At 43.1% G+C, this 17,649-nt stretch overlaps 1 protein-coding gene across 1 annotated transcript in view; it reads left to right on the forward strand.

The window, feature by feature from the left end:
- Positions 1-17,649, forward strand: part of FBLN7 (fibulin 7) — a 217,850-nt gene that overhangs the window by 100,245 nt on the left and 99,956 nt on the right. Inside the window, exons 2-3 of the mRNA XM_075339591.1 lie at positions 4,519-4,678; positions 11,570-11,740. Coding sequence (XP_075195706.1) covers positions 4,519-4,678; positions 11,570-11,740 — 331 coding nt within the window. The remainder of the gene's footprint in view (positions 1-4,518; positions 4,679-11,569; positions 11,741-17,649) is intronic.

Consider the following 17,649-nt stretch of genomic DNA (forward strand, 5'->3'; position numbering starts at 1 on the left):
GTTAAATTATGTCTACAACTTTAAAATCATACACAGTTTGGTTTATTTTAGACACGTTTCAAAAGTCCTTATTTTAATGGAAAGTCCATGAATGTATAGATTTTGCTAAGACTTCTATGTGTGGGTTGTGTTTCTTCAGTAATTTTAGGACTCAAGTTAAAAGGTTCTAATAATAATAATAATAATAATAATAATTTTAGTTTAACATATTATGAGGTACTTAACAATTTAGAGGGTACATGTACAAACAATATCACACATTACAGAGTAATACGTAATTCAACAGCTACCAAGAGATGTGAGGGCCCTGCTCGAAAACAAACCATCAATAAGGGAGTAGGAAAGACACACAATATCCAAAAGTTCTTGTAGTGCTTTGATCAGCCATCATGAACTGGTCACCGGTCGTTATCTTTAGAAGTACAAGTACAGGTTGAGAATAGATAAAAAAAGGAGACGAGATTCTGAGGAAAAGTGAAAAGGGGAGAACAGGGAATAGTTATATTATCAGGGATAAGGAGATAGAACAGTCTGAAGAATTGTAACTTCGGAGCACACTTAAACTATGGAAACTGGGAACTAACTGGATGGTCTGGGCTAGTGCATTCCCGAGAACTGGCACTTCACTAGAGATGTCTTGGAGATGGGAATGGAGCGGTTCAGATTATAGGAGATGTTAGTTTTAGGTAATTTATCATGACTAAGAGGATGGGTAGGATAGTAGACAGAAATAATAGAGGAGTTTTAGGGTGATGCCAAACTGTAGAGTGCCTTATGAGAGTCACACATTTATGTTGTACTCTGTAGTGGATGGGCAACTAGCAGTGAGGGATGTTGGAAATTTACCCCCATCCCAACATGGCTATTTTGTTTTGCCTTTTTAATTTTTTCCTCTCCTTATTTCAAGAGCCATAACTTTTTATTTTTCTATCCAAATAGCTATTTGGGTGTTTACTTTGTTACGGGACTGACGGATTGAAGGGAATTATAATGGTTTCTATCGCAACTCGAGGTCTACCGTGCAGAGATTGTATACTGCTGCTAGTAGTCCAGAGGACAAAATGGACACACAATAGCTTATAAGTAAAATATAAATAAACACCCATTAGCCTGTGTTAAGGTCACAAAGGAGTAAAGGAAGAGTTGCAATAACCTGTGTTGACCTCACAGAGGTTATGCAAATTAATTGGAAAATGAGTCACTCTAAAGCTGGGTTTACACACTGCAACATCTCAAACGACATTGCTGTAACGTCACCGGTTTTGTGACGCAATAGCGATGTTGTTTGCGATGTTGCAGTGTGTGAAACCTATCAGCGACCCGGCCCCTGCTGTGAAGTTGTAATCGTTACAAATCGTTCAGGACCATTCCTAGGTCCTTTGTTTCCTGCTGTGCAGCATGAAGTTTCAGTGTGTGAAGACTTTGCAGCGACTTTGTTAGCAACTTCCCTTTCAAAAGGCTGCTTATCAACGTCCCCAACAACCAGCTAGGTCGCTCTGCAGGTCCGGATCGCTGTTGAGTTGTTGGCCAGGTTTGCCTGTTTGACAGCTCACCAGCGACTTAGCAGAGACTTAGGGAGGTCGCTGTTACGTCACAAAACCGGTGACGTTACAGCGATGTCCTTTGCGATGTTGCAGTGTGTAAACCCAGCTTAACCCGTGTTGCCCACACAGAGGTTATCGTTGCTGCTGCAGGTACGGTGTTGTTCCTCGCTCCTGCGGTGTCACACATAGCGATGTGTGCTGCCGCAGGAACGACGAACAACATCGTACCTGCAGCAGCAACGATATTTTAAATTAGAACGACGTGTCAACGATCAATGATATGGTGAGTATTTTTGATCGTTAATGGTCGTTCTTGCGTTTCATACGTAACGACGTCGCTAACGAGGCCAGTTGCTAACGAGGCCGGATGTGCACCACGAATTCCGTGACCCCAACGACATCTCGTTAGCAATGTTGTTGCGTGTAAAGCCCCCTTTAGACGCGAAGGCCAGAGCAGTCAGCTGAACAACCTGAAGCACTACCAGAATCCGAGGCCGGCGGTCAGGCGTATTAAAAACCACAGCAGGCCGTTTCCGGCATCGGCGGTGCTGGATCATAACATATGTTTTGTTTTAGTTTTAGTTTTTGCAGAACAATTGGACTTGTGAGTGGCACCATTCATTTTGCCATTTGATGTATTTGTATTTAACATTTTTCTTTTGCTTATGTCGTCATTTTCAGAGACCAGTAATCTTTTCAATTTTCAGTCAATGGGACTGTGTGAGGGCAATTTTTTTTTGCACCGAGACAATATTTTTATCGATTCCATTTAGGGGTGCATATACTATTTTGATTTGCTCATATTCTATTACTTTTCAATGTTGCAGTGACCGAAAAATGTAATTCTGGCTTTTTATTTTTATTTTTCACTATGCTGTTTACCGATCAGTTTAATTCATTTTATATTTTACTATGGTAGATTGGACTTTTATGGAGGTAGTGATATCAAATATGTGTATTTTTTTAGCTTCTTTATTCTTAATAGGGGAAATGGGGAAGATTTAAACTTTTACATTTTTACATATTTTTTAAATCATCTTTTTTCACTTTTTCACTGACAATTATTCCCCTTAAGGGTCTTGAATCTTTAATCATCTGATCACATGCACTATATACAGCAATACAAGAGTACTGCTGTGTGTAGAATAAATCACAGTCTCCTATGAATACCAGCTACAGGCTGGCTTCCACATGAGTACCATTATGACAGACACAGGGGTCTTCAGCAGCCCCCCGGCTATCATGGCAACCCATTGGCACCCTTGATACCATCACGGGCGTGGCGATGGGCACATAGAATGATGTGCTCCTGTGCCGCCCCCGTGTCAGCAGCCGGGCTCGGATCCGGGTTCTCAGTGGCTCGAGGGTCTCCGGACCCGGGGGTCGTGCGGCCACTCAAAGGAAGGCGGGTATTTACAGGGGATTGTGTTAGAGTTCGTGACGCCACCCGTGGTATGTGGTAATTTGGAGTACCACCCCTGCAGTTGGGAGTACCCGGTGGTGCTGGAATAGGGCAGCCAGGTCTTAGAACCCTCCACTGGTAGGGGAGATACCCCGGGACTCGGTGATGGTGTTCGGGGAGTGCCGTGGGGAGTTAAGGGGTCACTTGCGTACTCACTCAGTCCATAAAGCTGACACCGACAACTGGATAAACCAAAGTTCTGGATACCGCTGCCGCTGACGGGAGCTAGTTTGGGTCCCGTCCCCAAATGGTGCTGCCTGGTGATCCGTGATCTGCCTCCTGGCACTAAGTTTACTTCTCTGTTGGTCCCGGTAGTATGGAACTAGTCGGGTCCCGCTCCCCACTATGGCTAAGTGTGGGAGCTTGCTCTCAGGGTTCACGCTTGGGATTTTCTGGACCGTGTCAGTGGAAAGTCCTATCCCCCTCATTGCGTTAGTACCCCTATTTTGGAGCGGATGGAGAGCAGGTCTTGAAGGCTCCGTTCTTGTCGGGTAAATTGTCAGGTTGCCTGAAGCTACTTCCTGACCTAGGGTCCACGTAGCCTGTCGTGCCCTGGTCACAGCCCGGTGATGGTGCAAGGCCACTGGCTGCCCTCCTCGACAGATCCGTGCCCTTTTCCATGATCCCCTGTGACCGGGGGTCCAGCTCCTCTAGGCCCAGACCACCGTCTGCTACCTAGATGGCTTCCTAGGAGCCCTGCTCATGACCTCCTCTCTCCTTCACTTCCAAACTACTTCTCCCTTCTGACACTCCTGACACTCCTTACCTCCCCTAACCAACCCCCCAAGTGGGCGACCCTATTCCACTCAGGCCTTCAACTGGTGTGTCTGGTGGGTGTGGTGCAGAGTGTACCTAGGATCTTAATCAGCTGATGTAGGCAACACCATATAGTTGGGGACCCATAACCAAGAAGGAGGTGGATATTGCACTGGAGGGTAGATGGCAAAATAACCTGTGACAACCTGATAGTCTAGGGGCATCACACTCCCATGCCGGTGTACTGTAAATAAAGCTGTCATAGATTGACATCAGCATTAAACTGGTTAATAGCCATGGACGAAGCTCCACTCCACTTCTCGTGCTGCTGCAGGAAGCAAATAATGGCTCAATATCGTAGCCATTATTTGCCTAGAATGATGCTGGCTCGGCTTACGAGCCCACATCAAAGTCAGGGAGCCAGAATAAGACAAAAATGTGCGTCATATGACGGTAAGGAATTAAAGGTAAAAATCTTTAGACACATGGCTCTGATCCTTGTATTTACTGCATTTGTTCCATTAGGGTTCAACATTATGTAAAGTTGCCTCGAGGTGTGAAGTTTTATGCAGGTTCACAAACAGACACATGTTGCTTCCAAGCCATCGATTGAAAAACAGTTGATTACTAGGCTTAACATATATTTCTTTTCAAATCATACGCTCTTTGCTTGATTCTAACATTTACCACTTTTTCACAGCAGATAAAATGGATATGATATTGCAATTTAATAATGATGCTTATTTGTAATCCCAGACTTGTCCCAACAAGCAGCAAGTCCTGACTGTCATCAAACAGATGCAACAATTCTTAAAGGGTCAAGAAACAAGATTTGCAGAAGGAATCCGTATTATGAAAAGCAGACTTAATAATTTGCAAAACACTGTCAACAAAGGTGGGCCAGACCCACAGCCAGGTTAGTAATTAATAATAAATTATGCAGCTTTAAATGTATTGGATGAAGGTAAACCTTAGTACAATACAATTGGTTAGGACTGTAAAGCTGGGTTTACACACTGCAACATCTCAAACGACATCGCTGTAACGTCACCGGTTTTGTGACGCAATAGCGATGTTGTTTGCGATGTTGCAGTGTGTGAAACTTATCAGCGACCCGGCCCCTGCTGTGAAGTTGTAATCGTTACAAATCGTTCAGGACCATTCCTAGGTCCTTTGTTTCCCGCTGTGCAGCATGAAGTTTCAGTGTGTGAAGACTTTGCAGCGACTTTGTTAGCAACTTCCCTTTCAAAAGGCTGCTTATCAACGTCCCCAACAACCAGCTAGGTCGCTCTGCAGGTCCGGATCGCTGTTGAGTTGTTGGCCAGGTTTGCCTGTTTGACAGCTCACCAGCGACTTAGCAGAGACTTAGGGAGGTCGCTGTTACGTCACAAAACCGGTGACGTTACAGCGATGTCCTTTGCGATGTTGCAGTGTGTAAACCCAGCTTTACAAGAGGGGTTCAACACTGGTAATCATAAATGCTTTAGTGCTTTGGGGGGGGTTAGAAGCCCGGCCATGTAAGAAGACACCAGAATTAAAAGACACTTGTAAGGTCTGATAATACTACTAACCAACTCAAAAACCCAGTGACCAATCCACAAGTAAAGAGATGGTAAAAAGAGGCCACTGATAAAGAAAAGACCAAAAGCAAGTACTTGGTGAAATACAAAATATTTATTAAATAGTTGTAAATAATGACAGACAGTGATAGTGACCGAGATGACAGGACAAAGCCACGCCTGGTAAAACGCGCGTCGAGGCTCTGCCCACCGCCACCTGCTTGCTTGCCTGCTAGAACTCCTCTAACATGTCTCAAGTTAATATCCTGTTAACATGTTGAATTGCTGACATGTCTTTGGCCTGTACAGAGAGGGAGCACTTGGGTGATTGTAACCAGTTAACTATTTATTATATAATCCTTTCACCCGTCGGATAATGGGATTTAACATTAACCCTTTAGTATACTAGCAGCTCTGTAATACTATCAGGTGGCGTTTGTGCATCTCTGTGTCTGGTGACATTGTCATCTCAGTCGCTATCACTGTCTCTCATTGTTCACAACTATTTAATAAATATTTAGTATTTCACCAAGTACTTGCTTTTGGTCTTTTTTTTATCAGTGGCCCCTTTTTACCATCTCTTTACTTGTGGAAGTTGTAGGTTTACTGGTTTGATAATACTATTAGCCTACAGGTTAATCTGCAGGTTAATAGTGTTATGTAGGTGCCCAGCTGAAGTACTGAAAGTTCAACACCTGGGAGAAAATGAGTTTTTTTCCCCCAGGAATCGCCAGCTTTCAGTCACGTAGGCGTGTCCAGAAAAGATACAGTCACCACTCAGAGCACTGTAGTGCTTTAGGTAGTGTATCAGTGTAGAGCCAGTTGTCAGTCAGTGTCAGTGCGTATTTACAGCTGTTGTGCTCAGTACTGTGAGTGATGACTGAAGATGCACCTGCATGACTGAAAGTTGGCAGCCCCTGGGAATAAAAAAGTTAATTTTCTTCCAGGTACCACACTATCAGTAATGAGGTTGGGCACTTACATTATGATATTAACTTGCAGAATAACACTAGACCTGCAAGCTAATAGCGCTATCGGACATGTCACGTCACATGGTAGGCATTTTTACAGATATTTCTTAGTAGCTTTGAGTATGGAATTTATTTAGACAAAACTAATGGCTAGTAACTTTGGTTTATGGTTGTACTACGTAGATACAGTTCCACTGCCCAATGACAATTTCCTAATGTTGTATTTTGAATGATATTACAATCTAACCTCTAATCCCCTGTCAGTCCAGTGCCAGCAATTGACAGTGCGATTGCCCATCTGATTTTCATCTGATGGCGCATTGGCATTGTATACCAATGCAAGAACACTTGGCCAATAATTGGCAATAGCTGTGATCTCCATAGTTCCAGCACATAACTGCTTCAGTCAGTGACTTTCTGAAGATGCGCCATGGTGCTATAAAATCGCTGACGTACACATAGACAAATTAAGCTCCTTGGAATAACAACACTGAGGTGTCAGGAAGTTAAAAGATAAGTATTATTTTTTTAAAATTTGCTAAATTTTGTTATTTGGAGGTAAAATGTATTTTTTTATTATGAGCCCCTGAAAATGACTGCAAGCTATTTCACATTTGAAGAAAAGTATAACACGAATGCTAAGCCATATTACAAAGTAAACTACATTGCATTGTTCTTTAGATATACTGTAGTTCAGACATAGTTCATAATTCTGTAGGTTTCAGGGCTGAAGTTACTTACTCTCTCAGTGTCTATATAAACCTTGCTTTAACATTTTGTATTATTTGAAGTGCTGTTTATACTCTAGCATCTAATCTCTCTGTATTGTTGGTGCTCATCTAAACCGTTAAAGGGCGTGTCCCATTGCAGCCACTGGGGGCATATTATGAACTGCTACAAATTTTCAAGTAAGAAATTCAATTGATGTAAATGTAGTGCCCCACAGGGCCTTAGGGTACTCGTCACCGGGCCAGTGGTTTCTTGGCGTTGCTGTGACTGGCCTGACCCAGCTCCATGGCCCCGTCGGCTACATGAAAAACAAAACAAACAAACAAGTGTCCAGTGTAAATGGGGATGGAAGGAGGGCGACGGGTCCCTTGGAAGCATGTCGCTGGTTGCAATGGCAACTGAGTCTTGGCCTCCTCTGCCGCAGACCCTTCCTGCTACTGTTTTTCTTCCAGGGTTGTGTTGGATGAGAATGGGGCATGCTTTGCAGCGCCACCCGTGGTGCACAGCCAGGGATTAGCTGGCGCTGCAGAGTCTCTCTACGGGGCAGGTGTTGGGTGAAGCTGGGATGGTATCGCTCCCCACGGGCGGAGCGGGATTACCCCGGGAGGTTGGTGAGAACAGGGCGGCAGTCTACGGGAATGCAAGAGCGCAGGGCGGCGGCATTTACTCACAGAGTCACTGAGTGCAGGTTCCAGGTGTTTTCATTCACTGGTAAGCTGGTATCACTCCCCAGGTGCTGGTTCTCACCGTCAGAGACTCCAGTCAATCCCGGGCAGGTCAGAGGTCCGGTCCGGTCTGGTAATCGGTGGGCTTTCTTCTCCGTGCACTACTCTGTACTTGGTGGGTTCCCGTGGCCTGAAGCATCTTGGGATCCCCTCCTGCTCTCTCTTTCGGCCCGTATGCAGGCAGTTTGAAGCTTGTCTGGGTTGGACCTCTGTCTCAGCTCCCTGGGTTCTCCCTTTGCTGCTGTGCTCCGGGCTCTTAGGTTGGTGAGGGACTGTGGAGATCCCCTCACCGATCAGAGTTATCAGATGAGCTTAGAACGTCTGTCTGACCTAGGGTTCTGCACCTCGCCGTGCTCAGTCCTGTTAGTACTCCCCGTACTCTTCTAGCGACTGTACTCCTTGAGCCCACAATTACTGGTACTAGGTCCCGTCCCTCCAGGAGTTACTAGCCCCGGTCTGGCTGGCTCCTGCATAGGTCGGTGTTATATGGCAGGCGACCCCTCAGGGAGCTGTTCCACAGTGTGTCTGCTCTGTCTCTGACTGGAACTTCATTCGACTCCCTGTCTGCTCTGTAACTCACTCCTGCTGCTGCCCTCCCACCTTTGCAAGGATCTAGATTGTTGTTATGGTGACCTGGGTCTGCTAGGAACTGGCTGAGTCACTTCCTGGCTGTGTTTGGACAAGCTATGTGAGAGAAATTATTAACTCTTTCCTAGTGTGACTGCTTCTCCTTGACCCTGGTTTTCCAGGTCCAGTGGATCTGGGGAGCCCCTAGGCTGCCTGGCATCCTGTGACCAAAATGGACCCAGCATGTTAAGGGGGTGCCCATCATAACCCAAACCTGAACCCAGTCCCCATTGGGGAGGGCATCCCTGCTGTATGATGATGTGAGGTGTGTGTAAACTTACTGGGTTAACCTCTTCCTGCCCGGGATGGATATAATGATATACCCTGTAGCGACCAGTCTCAGAGGCGCTACATAAACCCCGCTGATTACATGAAAAGAGTGGTAGAAAAGTGGCAAGAAAAGTGGTAGAAAAGTGGCAAGCCTATACTTTTGCTCCACTTAGATTTTGACTATATAGTATATGGCTCATGTAAAAAAAATCGCCCTAGTAATTGATATGGGTCACAATAGTAGAAATCATGCCAGTTGAACATCAGAGGGGACCTTCTATCAAATTTTATGGTAGGTAAACCAAGAGCATGGTGCTGTAGCACACAGCTTTATAAACATGCTCCTATAACAATGGTCCATTTATCAGTCTAGCAGAAAGAGAACTTGTATACAGACTTGTGAGGAATGTTAAAAAACATCTGTAGTAATAGTAGAGCTTTTGGCCTTTAACATCAATGCTAGGTGCACCAAAATCCCAGGTATTGGTCTTCTCCCTACAATAGTAATACTGTGGTTGATTGTACATTTCCGGACTGCAATAGTGGAAGTAGAAGAGCATAGCATCCATGGGATTTTAGTGCAGCTAGTCATCACATCAAAGGCACAGATGTCTCAAGGAATGGTGTGAAGAGCCAATTCTCTTCCAGCACAACTTCAAGGACTCAAGGTGTGCTATTTATACACTGCACATGCCAATATAAAAATTATTTTTCTATGACACTGACAAACAAATCATTGTAATAAAGGAATGTTTGGAAAGATGATTTATTTGGAAATAAGAAGGAACAGGAGGAGATAAAATTTAGAACGGAGGATAATCAATAAAAGTAAATATGTTAAAGTTTATAAATTCTGGAAAACTCCTTTAAGGAATCAGTTTCTCCTTCACTGTACAGATCCCTGTTAAGAAAGAGTAAACATGCACATCTTATTTTTAAATGTTGAGGGATAATGTCTTCCAACCTCTTTCCAATCCATCCAATACAAGCCAGATCCTGTGTTATGTTTGCCTTCTGAACAGTATCAGTGCTGTTAGTAATCCAAGCAAAATGTTCACAAATACTATTGGCAGGTTTTATGTTATCTGCTCAAAAGACAGCCTGTCTGTGGAGTGAATTTCCAACTTACTACAGTATATTAATAGGCCTCAATTATCCAGAAAGTGATGCAGTGACATGAAAAGCTACATTTAGAAAAGAGGGACTTTTAATTTTACAGTTTACTGGTTTACTGCCCATTGCTTAGCCACAGCTCCAGTCTATCAGAGGTGGGCATTCTCCGAGGCAAGTATGGCAGAATTCCAGATAGCTTTAGTGCACCTGCGCTGCTCCAATGCTACAGAAGCAAAGCTGCATCTATTATCCTGTTTCCCTAAAAATAAGACCTACCTCGAAAATAAACCCTAGTAGGATTTTTTTTTTTTTTTTGAGTAAGCTTAAAATATGAGCCCTACTCAAAAAATAAACCATAGTTGCAGTTCCATAAGGCTGGTTTCATATTGTGTTTTTACCTACCTTCAGTTTTCCCGTATGAGCTTCCATCCGAACACCCCCACAAAACGTGTTTCAGACGCATGGGCTGATGGGGCCATTGACTATAATGGAGCAGACAGAGTCAGTGTGTGCTGTGTTTTGCACCATTTTCGGGCGTATACGCTTTCTATAGATGGACACCCAGACGTACAAGACTATGTTCTGGGTGTCCGTCTGCAGAAAGCGTATACGCCCGAAAATCGTGCAAGACAGAGCATACGCTGACTCAGTCTGCTCCATTACAGTTAAGGCATGCCATTACGTTGGTGCATGTGTCCGAAACCCGTTTTGCGGGGGTGTTCGGATGGAAGCTCCGACAAGACCAGTGAACGTAGGTAAAAACGCAATGTGAAGGGGCCCTAAAGAAGTGTCCAAGCAGATAAAAAAGTTAAAGAATATAACATGACTCTTCTTCAAATAAAACAGACATCCCCAAAAGAAAGCAGGCACTCCCAAAAGAAAGCAGGCACCCACCCAAATAAATTGCACTCACCAAACCCCAAACAATTATAGTTGGCAAGGGCCGATGGTGGATGGGCTCTCACATAGATATCTGTCAGATTCCTTACCATTCCAGCTGCATTGCACTGCAGCTCTCACAAACGGATCGGGAACGAATATCACTCTGTGGGAGTGATACTACTTTCAGTTACCGGAGTGAGCTAACTCCTGTAGAAAGCAGGGGGACCTGACATCGACGCAGATTTATATGTGAGACCCTTCACTTGCCAACGCTAATTGTTTAGGGTATGGTAATTCCTTTAGGAGGTGTCTTCTTTCTTTTGGGGGTAAACTTAGCAGTACATAGAGTATAATAAATTTAAGCAAGTAATTTAAACCTTTGGAAATATGCTATGTACCCACCACTATAGGACTGGTCCTGCACTATGAGAATAGCAGATCAGATAAGAAAATGTGCATCTGATCAGTAATAGGATTATCACAAAATATTGATGTTTCAGAATGTGATGACATAATTTTAATAAATGTTTTTTGTTCAAAAATAAACGTGGATTATTATTCATGGGAAAATATAAGACATCCCCTGAAAATAAGCCCTTGCGCATCTTTTGGCACAAAAAATCATATAAACATGGGTAGCAGCATTGCAGACTGTGCAGTTTGGACCAACACCTCAATCATACGTCAGTCTGAATGATCAATTTTCAGAAGCACCGTGCCTTCCCTTCTGTCCTGGCAAGCAGGACGCCTCCTTGATTGACCTTAATAAAACCTCATTAAGAATGAAGAAACATTACCATTAAAACCACCACATGTTGCATGTTAAAAATGAATACTGACGATACATAAGAGCAACAGCATGAAAACACTGAAATACAAAATCACTGAGAATATGAAGAGAATATCTGATTGGTTTATTTTTTTTTTTCAGTCTCGTGTCCTGTACCGGAAGCGCCCGAGAATGGCAGAAAATTTGGTTCAAAATATCTTGTTGACCATGAGGTGTATTACACATGTGATCCTGGATACCAGCTCATTGGTCCAAGCAGCCGACTGTGTCAGCAAAATGGAACCTGGACAGACAATGCTCCACAATGCAAAGGTTTTTAATATTAGATATTGTTAATGTTTCATTTACAGCTAAGAAAAGTGGCAATAATTTGGATAACTGTCTCGAGATATATAGTATTCACTTGTATTATTGAATTTTTTTTTATTACTGAGCCCTGAAAATAAAATGAATTATAAGATGACGATATTCATAACCTATACAGTCCCTGACAGAGGTTCTGTCCCTTATCCATGTTATGTAAATAAAAGCTTATAACCTGACTTTAAATTCATCCATTGGTTTTATAAATTCATCTTTTGAAAGCTGAAACCCTCCCAAATTTGATTTAGGTTATGAAAATAATGTTGCTGCAAAGCTGAAATATTGATCATTTAATGAACACAGAAAGGTCAGATTTTGGCAAGACAAAAGTTTTGTCGCCCACAGAATGTAATGTGAAATTCAAACAAATAATTAACTTCAAATGCAAAGATATGTTGCATAACATTGGTGAATGAAGTTGTGGTGCTATTAGAGCCATATTTAATATTTTGTGTGACTTCCATAAGCTTGAAGGACTGCATCCATACGGTTCAACAATGAATCATATGATTTATAGATTAAGTCATCAGGAATATAAAATAATGCAGTCTTACCTGCCTCCCAGAGTTCATCTAGATTCTTTGGTTTTGTCTTCCAAGCTTCCTCTTTCATCCAAACATGCTCAATAATGTTCATGTCTGGTGACTGGGCTGGCCAGTCTTTGAGCACCTTGATTTTCTTTGCCAGGAAGAACTGTTGTAGAGGTGAATGTATGAGATGGAGCACCATCCTGCTGCAGAATATGACCCCTTTTATGATTGGGAATGTAAGTGGTAGCTAATACTTCTTGATATTTTAGGCTATTGATATTGCCTTCCACCTTGCAAATGTTTCGCACACCCCCATGCTGAGTGTAACCCCAGACCATGATCTTTCCACCACCAAATTGTTTTCTGGGTGTATTTTGGATCCATATGGGCTCCAGTAGGTTTCCTGAAGTATTTGCAGCGGCTGTGGTGTAATTCAACTGAAGATTCATCAGATAAATCCACCTTCTGCCACTTTTCCAGCATCCATCTGTTTAGCAGGCTGTGGGACTTTTAATTGCCTTTTGTTTAGTGCTGGCTTCTGGGCACTGATTCGACCATGGAGGCCATTTCGAGACGGAATCCTACAAACTATTCTAGGTGATACAGGGACTTGAGGTGACCAGGTCTGTTGGAGCTCTGCTGCAGTGGAAGAGGGGCTGGCTTTGGATTTTCTAACCAACAAACGTTCCTCCTGAGCAGTTGTCTTGCGGGGTCTGCCGGACCTGGGCTTTTCAAAAACATCTCCAGTCTCTTCAAATCTTTTTTTAATATTTTGTACTTGATGCTAAGACACATTAAAGTTGCCAGCCACCTCTGCAGTGGATCTGGTCTTCAGCCTCTTGATAATCAAGGCTTTGGTCGCAGGGTGGATTTTTGGCATGTTTTCAGAGGTCAAGTTGCAGTTCAAGTGAAGGTCTGGGGTGCTAGGTTTCTTTTTATACACACCCACTAATTAAGCGATCTTTTAGTGAGCACAGGGGAGGATGTAAACTAGGATTGTATGTATTATATGACAAGGCGACAAAACTTTTGTCTTGCCAAAATCTGACCTTTCTGTGTTCTTTAAATGATCAATATTTCAGCTTTGCATCAACTTTATTTTCATAACCTAAACCAAATTTGGGAGGGTTTCAGCTTTCAAAAGAGTAATTTATAAAACCAATGGATGAATTTAAAGTCAGGTTATAAGCTTGTATTTACATAACATGGATAAGCGACAGAACTTCTGTCAGGGAGTGTAGTTAGTGTGTTCAAGAACATTACTAATTTAACTAAGCCAATCAAATCTGTATTAACTTGTAACTTGTGTTAAAATTGCACACTGGTCCTGTAAGACATGGTAAGGGTGCTGCAATATATAGAGATTATTGGAGAATATGTTATCCAAAGATGAACTGTTGCCACCAAAGATTAGAGTCAAGTTGCCCAAATGCCCTAAATAACAGGCTGTTTCCAACTTTGATTTGACAAGCATACCTAGAGTTTTTTGGAACATTCTTCACAACTGATTGAAATCACTGGACATGGATGATAGAAAGTCTGAAGAATTATGGGCAAATACTGTATAAAGACTATCATTATTGAAGAAGCCAGTAAGACATTAAACAAGAGGCAGAAGAGACCCTTGCAGCCAAGCTTAACAGAAGAGACCCTAAAGGATTATTGAAGAAAGATGAATGGCAAAAGCAGGAGATAACAAGCAGGACGCAGACAACATCAGTCAAAGACTAAAGAGAGCCATGTGAGCAGATAAAGGACTTTATTACCAAAATATATGTTCAGAAATAGAAAGTGAACATCTGAACTGCAAGACTGGGAAGGCATACCTAATGATCAAAGAGATACAAAGAAAATTTCAATCGAGAGTGAGCAAGTTGAAAAACGGCAATGGCAAAAAACTAATTGAGCCAGAACAGATCAAGGAAAGATAGAAAGAGTATATGGAGCATTTCTATGAGAACGACTCAGTTATACAAGAAGAAACTGAGACTGGAAATGATAGAGAGCCTAACTTTCTGAAAGACAAAGTCGTTGCTGCAATAAAGCTTTTATGAAATAACAAAGCGACTGGATGTGGAAAATATTCCAATAGAGCTAATAAAGTATTCTGCTGCAGCAGCCTGTGATAGCAAATATGGACAACTGGTAAAATCCTCACCAAATACTTAACTGGTCCTGCCGAAAAAAAAAGGCAACCCGATGGCTTGATACAATCAAGATATAAAAGGAGAAGACCCTGGTAGACCTATATAGACTAGCACAATATCGATTCTCCTACAGATCGTTCATCAGATTGCCTTAGCTCGCGATCAAGGCTGTTAAAAAAACGAAGTGGGAGAATATGCAAGAAAGATGTACCTGCAGACCATGACCAGTAGATGGAACAAAAACCTCTCTGTAGCACACTTTAAAGAACCTAGGAACTTTCTTTTGAATACAGTGAGGAAAGATTTTGTTAGGTGCATTGGTCAAAGTGTGTGTCCTGGGAAAGGGAAGGATAAGAGCTAGCTGCATTATAGCAGCTGGTGGGAACAGCATGTCTCCCCAGCAGCATCAGAAATCTATCAGATATCTATAGGAGCAGGAGACATACTGTGACTGCTCTTTGGCGGTGGCTACTGAGCAGAGTGAAAGGACAGAATAATTACAGCACCATGGCCTTCACCATAAAGAGCACATGTGCAAACAACAAAGCAGGGCAAGAAAAGAGCAACATCAGAGGTCATAGTTGCAAGAACAAGAGCTCCGGGGTCCACCCTCTGTTACAGCAAGTTTGAACAGACTAATTGAGTTATTGCCATTGTGGGCCCATTGTCTGTATTCCGAACCCATCTAGTTAAATATGCTTTAGGCTTTCACTTGTTATTTTATATATAACTTATGCATACCTCCCAACCGTCCTGGATTCAGCGGGACTGTCCAGATTTGAGGACTCTCTCCCGCAGTCTTACTGTTCACAGACCTTGTCCCGGCTCCTCCCCTCAGTTCCAGGAATAAATTAACTCAAGAAGAGCAGCGCATAACTTATATTCTCATCTACTCAGGTTTCCCAGGAGGGGACTAGAATGCATGAGCTTGTGAGCACCGTGTCTATAGGCAGCAGCTTTACCATGGAGCTACTGCCTGTACTGAGAGGCATAGGATGATTTGGTAATTTTGACTTGTCCTGTACTGCAGGCAGTGAAGGAAGAAGCAGATTATGCAGCTACATAGAGATATACTGAACGGAGAGGCATAGGAGGATTTGGTAATCTTGACCTGTATTGCAGGCAGAGAAGCCAGAAGCACATTATTCAGCTACATAAAGATATAGATAGATATATACTGTACCTCTATGTAGGTGAAGGAAGAAGTCATATTCTTTTGTTCCTATAAAACTCCTACAAACAAATGAGAAAAAAAATGACAAAAATATAACTTTATTTTTTCACTACCCCCTTGGAATCAAACCAGCAGCTTTCAAACACACTAAAGAAGTTCTAGCTGTGGAGCCACCAGCTTTGATGAGGTCAGAGGAAGGATTTTATATAGAAAGAAGCTGCAATACAGACTCCTACTACACCACAAATTACACTGGACATAAAGATCCATGGTATAGAGCTAGCATCCCGGTGTCCTGTATAGAGATGAGCCAGCCTCTAAAGGCTCGAGTTCAGTTTGGTTCGTCGAACGGAGGCCGCGTTCGAGTTCGGTTCGGTGAACCGTTCAACGAACCTCTCGAACCCCATTGAAAACAATGGAAGACAAAAACACATTATAAATGTACACATACAGTTAATAAACATTGCCATAACACTTACAGGTCCCCACGATGCATCCTGCACTCTATCTCCCGCCGCTTTTCCTTCCGATAATCGCTGCGTCCTCCCAGTAACCAGCACTGATGATAGGACCTTCCGTGACGTCAAAAAAGCATGTGACCAGGCACGTGTCTATTATCTCATTGGCTACAGACTGGTCACATGGCTATGACGTAATGCTAGTTCCTGTCATTGCACTCTCCGGTACGCGGTGATCATTCCAGCATCTCCATATACCGGCAAAATGCTCTGGAACATGGTCGACTCCCCATTCTGCTTCCCCGTTCCGTTATTCACCGGCTGCCACAGCTGGTCAATAACAGAGATCACCGTTGCTATAGCAACCCGCCTGTCAGCGGTGACATCACCGCTTACAGCACACAGCTGCTGCTCACTCACTGAGTGATATAGACTGCACGGGAAGCAGTAGCGTCTTCCTCCCATGCAGTGCTGTCTGATGTAGCAGAGCTGCATATGTTATAGGGGACAGAAGACCATGGATCGTGGAGGGATGCGAGGGAGTAATGAACATGGAGTCTCTAAGTGTGTCTGTGTATTTATTTCTATTAAAGTATTTTTTCTCTGTGTGGTGTCTTTTTTTTTAACCCTTTATTGGAGATTCTTAATGGCTGGGTCAAACTTGCCTGACATTAAGAATCTCTGACTTAATACTAGCTAGTAAAACAAAGCTAGTATTAACTCATTATTACCCAGCAAGCCACCCGTCACCAGGGCAGCTGGAAGAGTTGGATACAGCACCAGATGATGGCGCTTCTATGAAAGCGCCATTTTCTGGGGCGGCTGCAGACTGAAATTCGCAGCAGAGAAGCCCAGAAAGCTCGGGTAACCTGTGCAGCGGATTCCAATCCCCAGCTGCCTAGTTGTACTTGGCTGGACACAAAAATGGAGCGAAGCTCATGTCGATTTTCTTTTTAATTATTTCATGAAATTCATGAAATAATTAAAAAAAGGGCTTCCCTATCTTTTTTGTTCCCAGACGGGTACAAATAAGCAGCTGGTGGTTGGGGGCAGCCGTACCTGCCTGCTGTACCTGGCTAGCATACAAAAATATGGCGAAGCCCACGTCATTTTTTTGGTGGGCAAAAAACTCCTGCATACAGTCCTGGATGGAGTATGCTGAGCCTTGTAGTCCATACAGACAGACAGCAGCTGCAGAACTACAAGGCTCAGCATACTCCATCCAGGACTGTATGCAGGAGTTTTTTGCCCCCCAAGAAAATGATGTGGGCTTCGCCATGTTTTTGTATGCTAGCCAGGTACAGCAGGCAGCTCCAGGCTGCCCCCAACCCCCAGCTATCTATTTGTAATCGGTTGGGAATCAAAAATATAGGGAAGCCCTTTTTTTATAATTATTTCATGAATTTCATGAAATAAATTAAAAAAAATGACGTGGGCTTCGCCCAATTTTTGTGTCCAGCCAGGTACAACTAGGCAGCTGGGGATTGGAATCCGCAGCTCAGGGTGCCCAAGCTTTCTGGGCACCCATGCTGCGAATTGCAGTCCACAG

Source organism: Anomaloglossus baeobatrachus, chromosome 3 (assembly GCF_048569485.1).
Source record: "Anomaloglossus baeobatrachus isolate aAnoBae1 chromosome 3, aAnoBae1.hap1, whole genome shotgun sequence".
Classification (NCBI taxonomy): Eukaryota; Metazoa; Chordata; class Amphibia; order Anura; family Aromobatidae; genus Anomaloglossus; species Anomaloglossus baeobatrachus.